At 46.5% G+C, this 14,025-nt stretch overlaps 1 protein-coding gene across 10 annotated transcripts in view; it reads right to left on the reverse strand.

Annotated features, from left to right (window-relative positions):
- DOCK9 (dedicator of cytokinesis 9) overlaps positions 1-14,025 on the reverse strand; it is a gene marked incomplete at both ends in the record, with an annotated part of 303,105 nt that overhangs the window by 180,995 nt on the left and 108,085 nt on the right. For 4 of the 10 annotated variants that reach the window (XM_080690200.1, XM_080690199.1, XM_080690196.1 and 1 more), the window contains one exon: positions 1,955-2,083. The exons of 2 other annotated variants lie outside the window; for them this stretch is intronic. In XM_080690200.1, coding sequence (XP_080546326.1) covers positions 1,955-2,083 — 129 coding nt within the window. Of the gene's footprint in view, positions 1-1,954; positions 2,279-14,025 lie in introns of those variants that run through there. 4 more of the 10 variants (XM_080690193.1, XM_080690201.1, XM_080690194.1 and 1 more) reach the window with 2 other exon arrangements.

Below are 14,025 nucleotides of genomic sequence, written 5' to 3' on the forward strand. Positions count from 1 at the left end.
TTTCTAGACAAGATGCTTTGGGAAGCAAAGAAAAGGAAACCAAAATCTCTAAGATGGAAATCTTTGGAGAAAAGGCCATAATATTTCATTGACTTCTTTGGTTCGGGATTAGCAATCGAATTCTGAAGGCAACACAGCGCATCTCCCATGGGTCAGAGGAAAGCAGTTCAGAGCAAGTAAAATCCGTCATGAGAAAAGCTCGGCCGGGCGTGGCGGGCACGCTTGTCATCCCGCGCTTGGGAGGCCGAGACAAGAGGATCGCGCAGGTTCGAAGCCAGCCTCGTGCGCTGGCTTAGGAGACCCTGTTTCGCCGGGCGTGGTGGCGCACGCTTGCCATCCCCGCGCTAGGGAGGCCGAGACAGGAGGATCGCGCAGGTTCGAAGCCAGCCTCGTGCGCTGGCTTAGGAGACCCTGTTTCCAAATTTTAAAAAAATGTAAAAATAGGTCTGGGAGTGTAGCCCGGAGGTAGAAGGGCTTCCAGGAACCCCAGTACCACCAAGAAAGAAAGAAAGAAAGAAAGAAAAAGAAAGAAAGAAAGAAAGAAAGCAAGAAAGAAAGAAAGAAAGAAAGAAAGAAAGAAAAGCTTAGCCGGGCATGGTGGCGCACGCTTGTAATCCCCACGCTTGGGAGGCTGAGACAGGAGGACCGCACAAGTTCAAAGCCAGCCTCAGCTACTTAGTGAGGCTCTCAGCAACTTAGTGAGACCCTGTTTCCAAATAAAGTATAAAATAGGTGTGGGAAGATAGCCCGGAGGAAGAAAGCCCCTGGGTTCCACCACCAGTATCACAAAAAAAGAGGGGAAAAAAAAGCTTAAATCTAGATTCTTACAGATGTTAACTGAAAATTAAGTAAAATAGGCTGGATGTGGTGGCATACTTTTATAATCCCAGTCCTTGAGAGGCTGAGACAGGAGGGTTACAGGTTCAATATCAGCCTCAGCAACCTAGTGAGACCCAGTTTCAAAGACACAAAATAGAAAGGGCTGAGGGCATAGCTCAGAGTTTGAATGCCTCTGGGTTTCATCCCCAGTACCAAAAGAAAGAGACAGACAGACAGACAGCTAGACAGACACAGAGAGACAGAGAGGAAAATCAAGTACATTAGTAACCATACATTTCACACACAGCTACTGAATTTTTCTTTTCTTTTTTAAAAATCACTATATAAAAGCTGTAAGTGCTAGTTAACAATCCCTTTAACAGATCACTTGAAAGGCTCAATTGTGCCCTCTGTGATGCATGTTGGTAGTTTTTGCTTTAAAAAAAATTATATGCCTTTATTGTCCTAAAGACATTCCAAGAGAGAAGCACAGCCTACTCACTGATAACACAACCGCTTTCCACATTCCTCCCTCGCGCAGTCCACCGAGGCAGCGGACCAGCCTCAGTGCGAAGAAGCTGGCGACGTTAACAGAGACTTTTCTACCACTTGGCTCAAAGTCCAGGACTTTTCTACTCTGCTCCAGGCAAACCGACTCCAATGACTGAGAGAGAACGCACGTCCTTTCAACAGCCGCGTTTCTTGACTCCCCTCTCCCCGAGATACCTGCCTCGTTCTCTCAAGGACATCAGTAGATGACATAGCAAAGGTCTGCATTTTGCAAAGCAGGTCTTTCTTTCAACCCTGCAGTGTGTGTTTGGAAATACCGTGGCAAGGTGGGACAGAATTTTGAACAATACTTAATTGTTCTAAACAAAGACACTTCCTGGAGACCACAAAACCTCAACATTTCTCTCTTTGCAAAGAAGACTCAAAGAGGACCTCACCCAATCGAGAGACAGAGAGAAAGAGAGATCACCGTAGACAGGCAGAGCAAGTTTTATAGTCCAGCAGAGGCAAGAGGCGCCCAACACGCGCGCGCGCGCACACACACACACACACACACACACACACACACACACACACAGCGCGGCCCCCACGTGCGGACGCAGCAGCGCTTGGCGAGCCCCCTTACCAGCACGGGGCCTGGGCTCTCGGCCTCCACGTCCCCCTGAGCCGCAGCATCCTTGTACTGCAGGGGAGACTCGATCACCAGCTCCTTCTTAACGTTTCGACTACTGGTCCTACATTTTTCAGCCTGCATTCTCAGCTGGAAACGCGGGTCAGAAAGTCAGCGACAACGACAGCTGTAAGTCCCGGGCTGTGCTCGGCACCCGCATGCCAGCCCGGCGGAGAGTGAGAGGAAGCCGGCTTCCCAGGCTCCAGGGGTCAGCTGCACTGGCTGGGCTGCGGGCCTGCGGGTGGGAGGGCATGTCAGCCAAGGCCAGCCTCCAGGGGTGTTACTACTGCTCAGAAAATGGGAGGCTCCCGCTTGCTGGCCGAAGGAAAACAAACCCCACACTGAACAATAAATACACAGTGCTCTGCCCTCCGATAAAGAGCAGCCCCATTGTGTCTGTGGCCAAATCAGTCCGGGGCCAAAGAGTGCAGTGTTTAAAAGTAAGCCAGTCCCAGATAGACCCCGTCCTAGCCTCTTCCCATCTGAAGCGGAGAGGGGTTTGCTGGCTGTTCCGAGTCTTAAGAGTTTCAGAATTCTTTCATCTGTGTTACGGCTAAACACCCAGTGCTTGGCCGAGGACCAGAGCAGGAATGAGCAACCCGCAAGGGTGTTCCCACGAGGTGCAGGAGTAGGAAGGCTTCTCCCTGAACAACAGGCTAAGGCACCTTAACATCCTACTGCTGTATGCCAGGAAGATGATGCTATGCTTAATAAATTCATATTCTAGCCAGGATTGGTGGTGCATGCCTGTAATCTCAGTACTTGGGAGGCAGAGACAGGAGGATCACAGGTTCAAGGCCAGTCTCAGCAAGGTAGTGAGACCCTCCAACTTAGTGAGACCCTATTTCAAAAGAAAAAAGAAAAAGAAAACAGGGCTGGGGTGAATCTTCAACATAAAATTAATTAATTAATGGTTTCTTTAATGAACATGTCTGCCACAATGAATGCTTTCTTTAAGCAGAACACTTCTTTAAATACACCAACACCTATGTGAGTAGCAGAAGGGGGTACCAAGACCAGGACTAAGTACAGAAAGCAGAATGACTCTTTCTTTCAAGGGACAGAGAAGATGGTTGGGAGGGCACAATAAAAAGACATCATAAGTCAGAGTATTAATAGAAATATGCAAAACACAGAAGAGTCGCCAGTCACCACCCGTGGGTCCATGGAGATAGCAGCCCAAAGTATCCCCCCAATGCCTGCGATTTTTATTATTTCCTCATATTAACAGTAGAGTGATTTTTCAGGAGAGGGGTATGGAGGACTGAAGTCAGGGGTATTCTACCTCTGAGTTACACCCCTAGCCATAGATATCTTTTTAATTTGGAAACAGAGTCTTGCTAAGTTGCCCAAAGCATCACTAAGTTGCTGAGGCTGGTTTTCAATCTGCCACCCTCCTGTCTCAGCCTGCCAATTACTGGGATTACAGGCATGTGCCACCGTGCCTGGCTAAGAGTAGAATAATTTTTAAACGTTCTCTAGAAAACATTAAAAGAGAAGTACTAAAGGACTTAGTAAAAATGTTACATGGAGAGCTAGATGTAGTGCAAAATGTCTGTAATCCCCATACTTGGGAGGCTGAGACAGGAGGTCAGCAAGTTCAAGGCCAGATTTAACACTTTGGCAAGGCCCTCAGCAACTTAGAGACTCTGTTTCAAAACAAACAATGTCAACAACAACAAAAAAAAAAAAAAAGAAAGAAAGAAAGAAAGAAAGAAAGAAAGAAAGAAAGAAAGAAAGAAAGAAAGAAGGAAAATAGGGCTGGGGGTGTGGCTCAGAGGTAGAATGCCTCTGGGTTCAATCCCTACAAATAGAAAGAAAAAAAAAGTTACATGAAAGTAGGCATTGAAGATGGGGTTACTGCGGCTCTGGGGTATTCCTGGGGTGCCATCAAGTGCCTCCCACTTAGTTCCTCTGCTTACTTCCTTGAAATTAGGAAGCAGGTGGTACCAGGAGATAACAACAGAAGCATCAGTGAACAAACAATGCATCGGTTATCAATAGCAATGTCAGATGCCACAGGTATCACCCAAGGAAATACGGCAGTGGCAGATGGGACCCAGGCCCCCTCTCCCGCCGTCTGAGTAAGGCAGCCGAGGCCTGTAGGAGTCCCAGGGCCAAGCGGAGGAGCCACTGTGTCCACCGGCCCCTGCTTGCCCAGCACAGGCTGGGGCTGCGGCACTGAGCAGCCAAGCCACGTGTCGCTTCAGCACCAGGAGTCCTTAGTGTGGGCATTAATCCTGAATGAACGGCAAGAGGTCAGTGGACCCTTTTTAAAGTCAGTGGATTTTTCTTTTTCTTTCTTTCTTTCTTTCTTTTTTTTTTTTTTTTTCAGTACTGGGGATGGAACCCAGGGGCATTCTACTTCAGAGCTACACCCCCAACCCTATTTTTTAGTCTTTTTATGTTTGAAACAGTCTCACTGAGTTGCGAAGGGCCTCACCTAGTAATAGCTGTGGTTGTCCGCGAACCGCGATCCTCCCGTCTCTGCCTCCCGAATGCTGGGTTTACAAGTGTACGCCACCATGCCCAGCTTTACTTTTTATTTTAAAAACAGGGTCTTGGGGGGTTGCTGAGTCTCACTAAGTTGCTGAAACTGGCCTTGAACCTGCAGTTCTCCTGTCTCAGCCTCCCAAGAACTGGGATCCAGTCATGTACCACCACGCCCAGCTCTAATAATATTTTTAAATGACCTGGTTTTTAAACTTCAGGAAATCTTTCAGAATAAATATAAACTCTCCAACCAAAGCTGCATTCCAAAATGGTACAACTTAATGAATTTTTAAAAATCTATCTTTGTGAAGCCACAAGAGGAGAGAGAAACAACAATAGAATCTGTTAGATATGCACAGAGCTGAAGTAGCAGTGAAATCACGGCTGAGAAATGTCCCTGACATCCTCGGGAAGGAAGACATCACTGCACAAAAGCACCTGGGCTTCGGAAAGCCCCGAGGCCAGCAGCTCCGGGCCTCCTCAAGAGACTCAGAAGCTATAAACCGCCCGGTCCTTCCTCAAAGTCCCATCCTCTATGAGCTACCAGAATTTCTGAACTTAGAGAAATGCTAGCCAGGCATGGTTAGCAATGACTTTCTATATCTTTTGTAACCAAGGAGAAACTTTTCCTTGGCCTGGTATCCCAATGCTTGAGAGGCTGAGACAGAAGGATCAGAGGTTCGCACCCAGACTCAGCCATTTAGCAAGGCCCTTCGAAATTTAGCAAGGCCCTGTTTCAAAATTAAAAAAAAAAAAAAAAAAAAAAACAAGCACGGAGTGAGGTGGCACACACTTGTGATCCCAGTACTTGGGAGGCTGAGACAGGAGGATCACAGGTTTGAAGTCAGCCTCGGCAATTTAGTGAGGCCCTCCACGACTTAGACCCCGTTTCAATATAAAGAATAAAATAGGGTTGGGAATGTAGGTTGGAGGTAGAATGCCCCTGGGTTCAAATCCTAGTACCACAAGGGTACTGATGAGATATGGAAAACTTCAGATGAGAGTCTGAGTGGACTAAGGAGATAGAAGAGTTAACTCAGACACTCCACCTTGTCCACTCCAAGTATTAAAGAGAGGTCTCAGATTTTTAATGTACTCAAAGACTTTGTATTTTGATTATACTTGTTGAAACTAATCTATAGATATAATGAAATATGAACATTGCATATTCTCCAAAAGTCTATAATCTAAGAATAAAAAAAGAATTTATGACAAAAAAACACAAATCCTAGTACCACAAGGAAAAAAAATTTTAAAAAGGAATAGGAAGAGGAAGAAGAAGAAGAGGAAGAAGAAGAGGAAGAGGATTGTTATCCTATATGTTGAGGAGGAAGAGGGGTGTTTTCCTAAATGTTGAGTCCAAAATCCCTGGTATTTGGTATTAAATAAGAAGGAACTTAAAGGTTATTTGTTTGACAAAGAATCACAGTAAGGGCTCAGTGTGCCCAAGCCCTGTTCAAGCCCTGCACAGGTATCAATGTATTTAATCTTCATAACTCTATATCACATGGTCATTCCATGTTACAAATGAGGAAACTGAGGCACGGCGGGTTTAAATACAGGCGGAACGGTAGGAGCACAGGCCCAGCGCGCACGCTCACAATCACGAGGCTGCGCTGAACCAGTTGTTTATCCTCACTGCGCCCAAACTACTGAAAAGCTCAAAAGAGACAGATCCCACTGAGCAGCTACTGACAACAAGCATCTGGGCTTAATCCCAGCAAGAAGAGACGGTGCAGAGGTAGGAAGGCCTCTGAGTGCCTGGGATCCCAGCAAGGAGAGATGGTGCAGAGGTAGGAAGGCCTCTGAGTGCCTGGGATGTAGTCAGTATTCACCCAACAGTCATTCCTGTTAGTGCTGTTGTCATTCCAACCTGAAAAAAAAATTAACCTGAAGTTCAGGACTCTGGCTGTATCATTCAATACAACCATTACACCAACCGTGTTATGACTCCTTATTACAAAGAGCTCCAGCAATTAAAAATCAACGGTTCCTCCCTCTGCTGCTTGATAATAAATGCTGCCTGGTATTCATCTGGAACCCCTGGGTGGTCATGGAGCAAACACTATCTACAAGATTTTCTATAGTTTAAAAAAAAAATGTTAAGCTGGGCGTGGTGATACACACCTGTAATGGCAGTACTTGGGAGGCTGACACAGAAGGATGGCAGGTTCAAGGACAGCCTCAGCAAGCAATGAGACTCTCATTAACCTAGAAAGACCCTGTTTCAAAACAAAAAAATTAAAAAACAAAATGTCTGGAGGTGTAGCTCAGAAGTAGAATGCCCCTGGGTTTAATCCCCAGTACCACACACACACACACACACACACACACACACACACACACACACACACACAATTTAGCAATGACTTTCTATTTCTTTTGTTATCAAGGAAAAACACTTTTAATTGGCCTGAGCTTCTAGGCAGAGGCAGCCAGGACAAAAAAAAAAAAATAATGCTCAGCCCCATGATTTATATCACCAAATTAGAAAACGTGCCAAGTTGCAAAGCATGGACAGTTTTTACAATTTCTCACCAAGAGATTTATCTTCAGGACTGATTAATGTACTAGACAAGGCTCTCAACCTGTTCTTGGGAAACAGCGCAGCAAAACTCACACAGCTGTTCTTCCTCTATCCTGAAGCATTCTCCCAGATGAAAGAGTGATTCCGAGATCAAGGCGGTCCCCTCGTCTATTCCCTTCAAGTGGGCCCAACTTAGAAGAAAATTCGGAGGCTTAGAGAGCCAACATACCATGGCCAGTATCCTGCTAGATAACTTCTTGGGCCGTTTATTTATTTGTTTGTGGTACCGGAGGCTGAATCCAGAGGCATCTACCTCTGAGCTACACCTTCAACCCTATTTTATTTTTTTCTTTTGAAACAGGGTCTCGCTAACTTTCAAAGGGCCTCACTACCTTACAGTTTGGTACATGAAAGCTATACAGGCTTGGGTCAGGTACCACTTACAGTGGACAGGCAAACTGAGCCTCAGAATGCTCAGCTCTAAAATACTGACTTGGCACAGCTACTGTGAAGAACTAAGGTCAAGTGTAGAATGTGCCTGACACATACCGTGCTCTAGTTTAATAAGAGATAAGAGAGCCGGGCGTGGTGGTACTTTACGGCTTGTGATCCCAGCATTCGGGAGGCTGAGACCAGAGGATCGCGGTTTGTGGACAGCCTTAGCTACTAAGTGAGGCCCTTTGCAACTCAGTGAGACCCTGTTTCAAAATAAAAAGAATTTAAAAAAATAGGGCAGGGAGTGTAGCTCAGGGGTCGAATGCCTCTGGGTTCTATCCCAGACCTGCAAAAAAGTAAAAAAAAAACAAAAAAAGGAGATAGGAGGGGGCTAGTAAGATTACCACTTTTCTTTCTTTTCTTTACTTCTTTCTTTTCTTTTCTTTCTTTCTTTCTTTTTTTTTTTTTTTTTTTTGGTACCAGAACTACAAATGGCCCAAGGAAGCCAAGCATGGTGGGTACATGCTTGTAATTCCAGTATTTGGGAGGCTGAAACAGGAGGATCACAAGTTCGAGGAAAACCTTTGCAGATAGTGAGGCTCTCATCAACCTAGTGAGACCCTGTTTCCAAATAAAAATAAAATAGGGTGGGGGTATAGCTCAGAGGTAGAATGCTCCTGGGTTCAATCCCCACTACCACAAAGAATTTTTTTTTTTAAGTGCTGGTGTTCTATATTGGTCATTTAGGACCGACTGACACTTTAGAATCAAGGAGAGCTGACTGGTCAGCCGTCAACCTCAGATCCTAGACCTCCCGATAGGATGTGGTTTTTCTAAAAGGCTCATGAGACTGAGGCCACACATCTGGTGAGCGCAGCCACCAGAGGAAGTGCCAGGTCAGAAAGGCAGGAAGTGGGTGGCCAGGCTTTTCTCCACAACGTGTCTATGAACGAGGTGTCAGCCGGGCCTCTGGATTCCAGAGCTCCACTGAGCCCTGCTCCCCACTGACCCGAGCGCTTCCGTGCACGAGCTCCTCTAGCCCTCCGGATCAGCTCACCTCCCTCAGGCCCTCCGGATCAGCTCACCTGTCTCAGGCCCTCCGGATCAGCTCACCTGTCTCAGGCCCTCCGGATCAGCTCACCTGTCTCAGGCCCTCCGGATCAGCTCACCTCCCTCAGGCCCTCCGGATCAGCTCACCTCACCTTGCACTGAGGGGGAGAGGGGCCCTGTGACAGCCACCGAAGGTGCCCGCGGGAAGGGAGCGCTTCCAAAGCGGGACGCAGCGACCGGTTCTGCGTGGGGTCTGGTTCTCAAGCTTTCATGCGCAGGCCAGTCAGCCCACAGGCTGGGCGAGGGAAACCTCAAGAACTATGGGAAGTTGGGAATTCTCCCAAGGCAATTTTTGACTCTAAGGAAGCTAAGTTTAGACCCGTCTTTCTGTAGTAGAAACTGCAAGCGCCTTCTGAGAAGCTGGGTCCCAACACCCAGTTCATGATCAATCAGTTTAAATCCCTCTCCCCCTCCCCCTCCACACACACACACACACACACACACACACACACACACACACACAGAGCCCAGTTTGTATGTTCGTTCGTTCCTTCCTTTCTTTTTTTTCTTTTTTTCTTTTTTTACAGTACTGGGGATGGAACCCAGGGGCATTCTATCTCCTAGCTATACCCCGAGCCCTACTTTTTATTCTTTATTTTTTGAAACAGGGTCTCACTGAGTTGCAAAGGGCCTCACTAAGTAGTAGCTGAGGCTGTCCGCGAACTGTGATCCTCCTGTCTCAGCCTCCCGAACGCTGGGATTACAAGTGTGCACCACCACGTCCGGCTCCTTCCTTCCCTTCTTTATGATAGGAACTTTTAACATATTCTAAGAAGCTAAAGCCCAACACCCAGTTTCTCTGTGTGTGTGTCTCTCTGTCTCTCTCTTCTCTTTGTCTTTTTCTTTCACTGGGGATTAAACACAGGGGCATTCTACCTTCAAACTACACCTCCAGCCCTTTTTTAAAATTTTGAAACAGAGTCTCACTAAATTGCTGAGGGCCTCACTGTTTCTGAGGCTGTCCTTGAATCTGCGATCCTCCTGTCTCAGCCTCCCATGGATTACAGGCATGTGCCACCATGTTCAGCTCTAGCACCCAGTTTCAACGCCACCTTCCCTAGGAAACCTCCTGGATCCTACCGGCCAGGATGAATGGCTCCTCCTCTGATAACCATTGGGGTGCTTCTTTCGCTGCTCTTCTGTTAACCCTTGGGGTGCTACTTTGAGCATGTTAAGGAGCTTCACAGCAGGGGGCTGCCCATGCATTGGGGAGAGGGACTGTGTCCTAAGCACCTCCTAGTCCCCAGGGTCTCAGGGACTGAGCACACTCTAAAGCAAGCCTGCCCTGACAGTTTGCAGTCACTGGTCATCCTTAGCCCTAATGATAAATGAAGTACTTGTAAAACTATGCACAGGTGTTTTTGTTTTGTTTTGTTTTCTGTTTGTTTTTTGTTGTTGTTCTTGTTGTTTTGTTTTGTTTATTTTGATGGTACTGGGGTTCATGGAAACCCTTCTACTTCCGGGCTACACTCCCAGACCCATTTTTATATTTTTATTTGAAAACAGGGTCTCTTAAGCCAGCGAGGCTGGCTTCGAACCTGCGCGGTCCTCCTGTCTCCGCCTCCCAAGCCGGAGGATTACAGGCGTGCGCCACCATGCCCAGCTACAGGTTTTTATTTGCTAAAGACCTAGTTAAGACAGCAGTTTCCAACTATTCATAAATCAAAACCCAAGAGATACTTAACAATTCTAATGTTCCTTTCTCTCATCTAATAAAGCATTATTCTGCAAAGCTTGTTAACAATTTTTGAAACAAAGGCGTACTTGGAAACAGTACAACTAAGCCTTTAAGAGGCGCAAAGAAACTTGTTTTTTTAATCAGTGAAGCTCTATAAATTTTGAAATGGTGTTTGCTGTAGCTGATAGCCCTATAAGGAATAACCATACAAAGAATAAATATCAATTATCTCAATCTTAAGGAATTTGTCCACTCTACTAACTATTCTTGGCCTATCAGAAAGATATTTATTTATTTATTTATTTATTTATTTATTTATGCAGTACTGGGGATGGAACCCGGGGGGGGCATTCTACCTCCAAGCTACACCCCCAGTCCTATTTTTTTATTCTTTGTTTTGAAACAATGTCTCACTAAGTTGCTGAGGTCCTCACTAGGTAGCTGAAGCTGTCCTTGAACCTGCGATCCTCCTGTCTCAGCCTCCCAAGTGCTGGGATTACAAGCAAAAGAAACACACACACATACACATAGATATGCCTGCATGCATTCCCACCTCTGCTCCAAAGTGATCACTCCTTTCCTCTTGTTCAGGTCAACAAATAGTAAGGAGAAATGAAGAAAAACTGGAAAACGGAGCAAATGACTATGATGTTCCAGTTTATTACTGGTCCGCTTGGTGGCCAAAGAAAAGAAAAGATGTAAGGGAAATGACCTGCCCTTCTGAGAAAAACAAAAACCTGGTGGAAAGAAGCCTGAGAAACAGCCAAGAGGAGAGGAGGGCAGCCCCGGGGGCAGGAGGCCCAGCGACCACCACGCAGGGGAGAGAGAACGCCACCAAGGACAGGACAGCCGTGGCCGCAGAAGGAGCGAGGTCTCCTGTGTCAGGAGCACCATGAGCTCTAAGGAGGCCGCACGACCAACACACGCTGATGGAAAGCCCGGTGCGGGCCTCAGTCACTGATCAGTGGAGATGTCATCAAAAAAACACAAAGATATAATCCAATTTTCTCCCACTCTAGTGTTTCTTATCCTGGAAGCCAGGGCTGAACGTGGAGGGGAGCTGGTTCTTGAGCCATCTAAAACTGCACGCACAGCTGTGTGTGCCATGTGTATTTTCTGAGGAGAGTCCCCGTGGGGTTCACCAAATTCTCAGAGAAGGGGCCCCGGGGAAGGGCCTGCGCTCACAGAGTGAGGGAACGGAGCTCCACAGAGATGAGCTGCAGTCAGCCAAAGCTTGGGGACACGTGTGTCACCACGGTTAAGTGTAATAACAACAGCAATTTAAGCAGCCATCGTGGTTTGTACCTGAAGGCTGAGTCGGCGAGAGGTCATAAGAATCCTCATGATGAGTAGACAACTCATGGCCAGTATTATAGCGCCAAAACGGGTCAGATAACATCACCAATTAAAAAAAATGTTTTCTAAGAATGTTTAATGATATTGAGAAAATCCTTAAGATATTACACAGATATAGGTTAAAACTTATTTTTTTTTTAATTTTTTGGGGGGTTGGTACTGGGGGTAGAACCCAGGGGCTTTTTCTACTTCTGGGCTATAGTCTCAGACCTATTTTATATTTTATTTGGAAATAGGGTCTCACTAAGTTGCTGAGAGCCTCACTAAGTAGCTGAGGCTGGCTTCGAACCTGTGCAATCCTCCTGTCTCAGCCTCCCAAGTGCTGGGATTACAAGTGTGCACCACAACGCCCAGCTTAAGGTTAAAGTTTAAAAGAGTTTGGGAGGCTGAGACAGGAGGATTGCAGTTTGAGGACAGCCTCAGCTACTTACTGTGACCCTTTGCAACTCAGTGAGATCCTGTTTCAAAATAAAGAATAAAAAATAGGCCCGAGGGTGCCAGTCAGAGGTAGAATGCCCCTGGGTTCCATTCCCAGTACCGCCAAAAAAAAAAGTGACTACAGATTATGTGAGACCATTTGTAATTTTTGCTCTCTCTCTCAAGTCGTCTACATTTTGCAAGTTTTCTTCAAAACTACCAATCACTTCTCTAGTCAGAAATAAATGAATGAGCCGGCAGGTAATAGAGGAAGCTCACCTTGGGGTTCTAGCCCCCCCACTCTGCCATTTCAGAGTTGAGTAACATTAGATAAGTCACTTCACCGGGCGTGGTGGCGCACACTTGTAATCTCCCCATTTGGAAGACTGAGACAGGAGGATCGTGGTGTGAGGACAGCCTCAGCTACTTCGTGAGGGCCTCTGCAACTCAGTGAGACTCTGTTTCAAAATAAAGAACAAAAATAGGACTGGGAGTGTAGGTCAGAGGTAGAATGCCCCTGGGTTCCATCCTCAGTACTGAAAAAAAAAAAAAAAGAAGAAAGAAAGAAAGAAAGGAAGGAAGGAAGGAAGGAAGGAAGGAAGGAAGGAAGGAAGGAAGGAAGGAAGGTTGGTTCACTTCACCTGCCTGAGCCCCACAAATTACACCTGTAAAATATAAAGTAAAGGACTTACACCAAAGGGTCTAACGCTACATATCTATAATAATGGCTATTAGAACTTCCCTTATTAGTGATATGGGGCAGGGAGAAAACTAACCAGTGAGCTGCTAGACTTTTAAAAGTCATCTTACTACACACAAGGGCAGAGCACAAAGACTCCTAAGTGGATATATTTCTAAATGTGCCACATTCTCATTTCTAACAGAGCAAGGAAGACCCAGGAGGCTGGCAGAAGACAAGAACCACCACGGTGCTATGTGCGAAGAAAGCTGGGGCCGGCGGCCCTTCCTTTGCCCGCCTGGAGCCCAGGGTGCTGGGACAGTGGGGGCGCGCCCTGAAGAAGTCCTGGCTTCCAGATGCACACTAGGGGAGGCTGATAATAGATGCGCCCCGCTGTGCAGAGAAGGCCTTGCCTGCTGCCACAGAATGTTCTAGAGGCTTCTCAGTCAAGACAGCCCCAGCTCCGCCTGTGACATCTCCTTCACTTTACCCGCATTTATTTTTCTATAGCCTCTGTCACCTGGTATTCTAAATTTTTTTTTTTTTTTTGCACTACTGGGGATGGAACCCAGGGGCACTCTACCTCTGAGCTACACTCCCAGCCCACTTTTTTATTCTTTATTTTGAAACAAGGTCTCACTGAGTTGCCAAGGGCCTCACTAAGTAGCTGAGGCTGTCCAGGAACCGAGATTCTCCTGTCTCAGCCTCCCGAATGCTGAGATTCCAAGCATGTGCCACCACGCCCGGCTCTATATTCTATTTTTATTTGTTAATTACTCCCTAAAAAAAGGTAGTGATTTCTGCCTCTTGTGTTTATAAAGCAGGGCAGGTGCTCAAAAAACCATTACTCAAAGGTTTGGAGTCCTGTCAGTCTGGAGAGAGACAGACAGACAGAGACAGAATATAAATGAGAATGAATACGCATGTGTGTGTTGAGGACTGAACCCCACTCCTACACATAAGACAAATGCTCTACCTCTGAGCTAAATCCCCAGTCCCCAGAAAACAGAACCTTGGAAAATAGAGCTCTGAAGCCCTGGACAACAAGAGTTTGTTGTTCTTTTTTCTTCCCACTACATATTTATTTTGATCATGATAATAAGTTGCCTAGTAGTGTCAATCATGTATTTTAGAGGTAGAAATTGACAAGGCTAAGGAAAACCTAACGTGCCTGGGATTTTTCTCAAGACACTAAACTCCTCTAGGAGGGTGACTGAAATCCCGCGTCCACCGCAGAGAGTTCTGGCCTCCCGTAGAGTCCCGGCCTCCCTCTGCAGCTGTGAGCACTGTAAGAGGAGGCCGGTGCCCTGTCTCCCAAAGCCTGACGTGGG

The sequence above is a fragment of the Muscardinus avellanarius genome, assembly GCF_963383645.1.
Source record: "Muscardinus avellanarius genome assembly, chromosome: 2".
NCBI classification, from domain to species: domain Eukaryota; kingdom Metazoa; phylum Chordata; class Mammalia; order Rodentia; family Gliridae; genus Muscardinus; species Muscardinus avellanarius.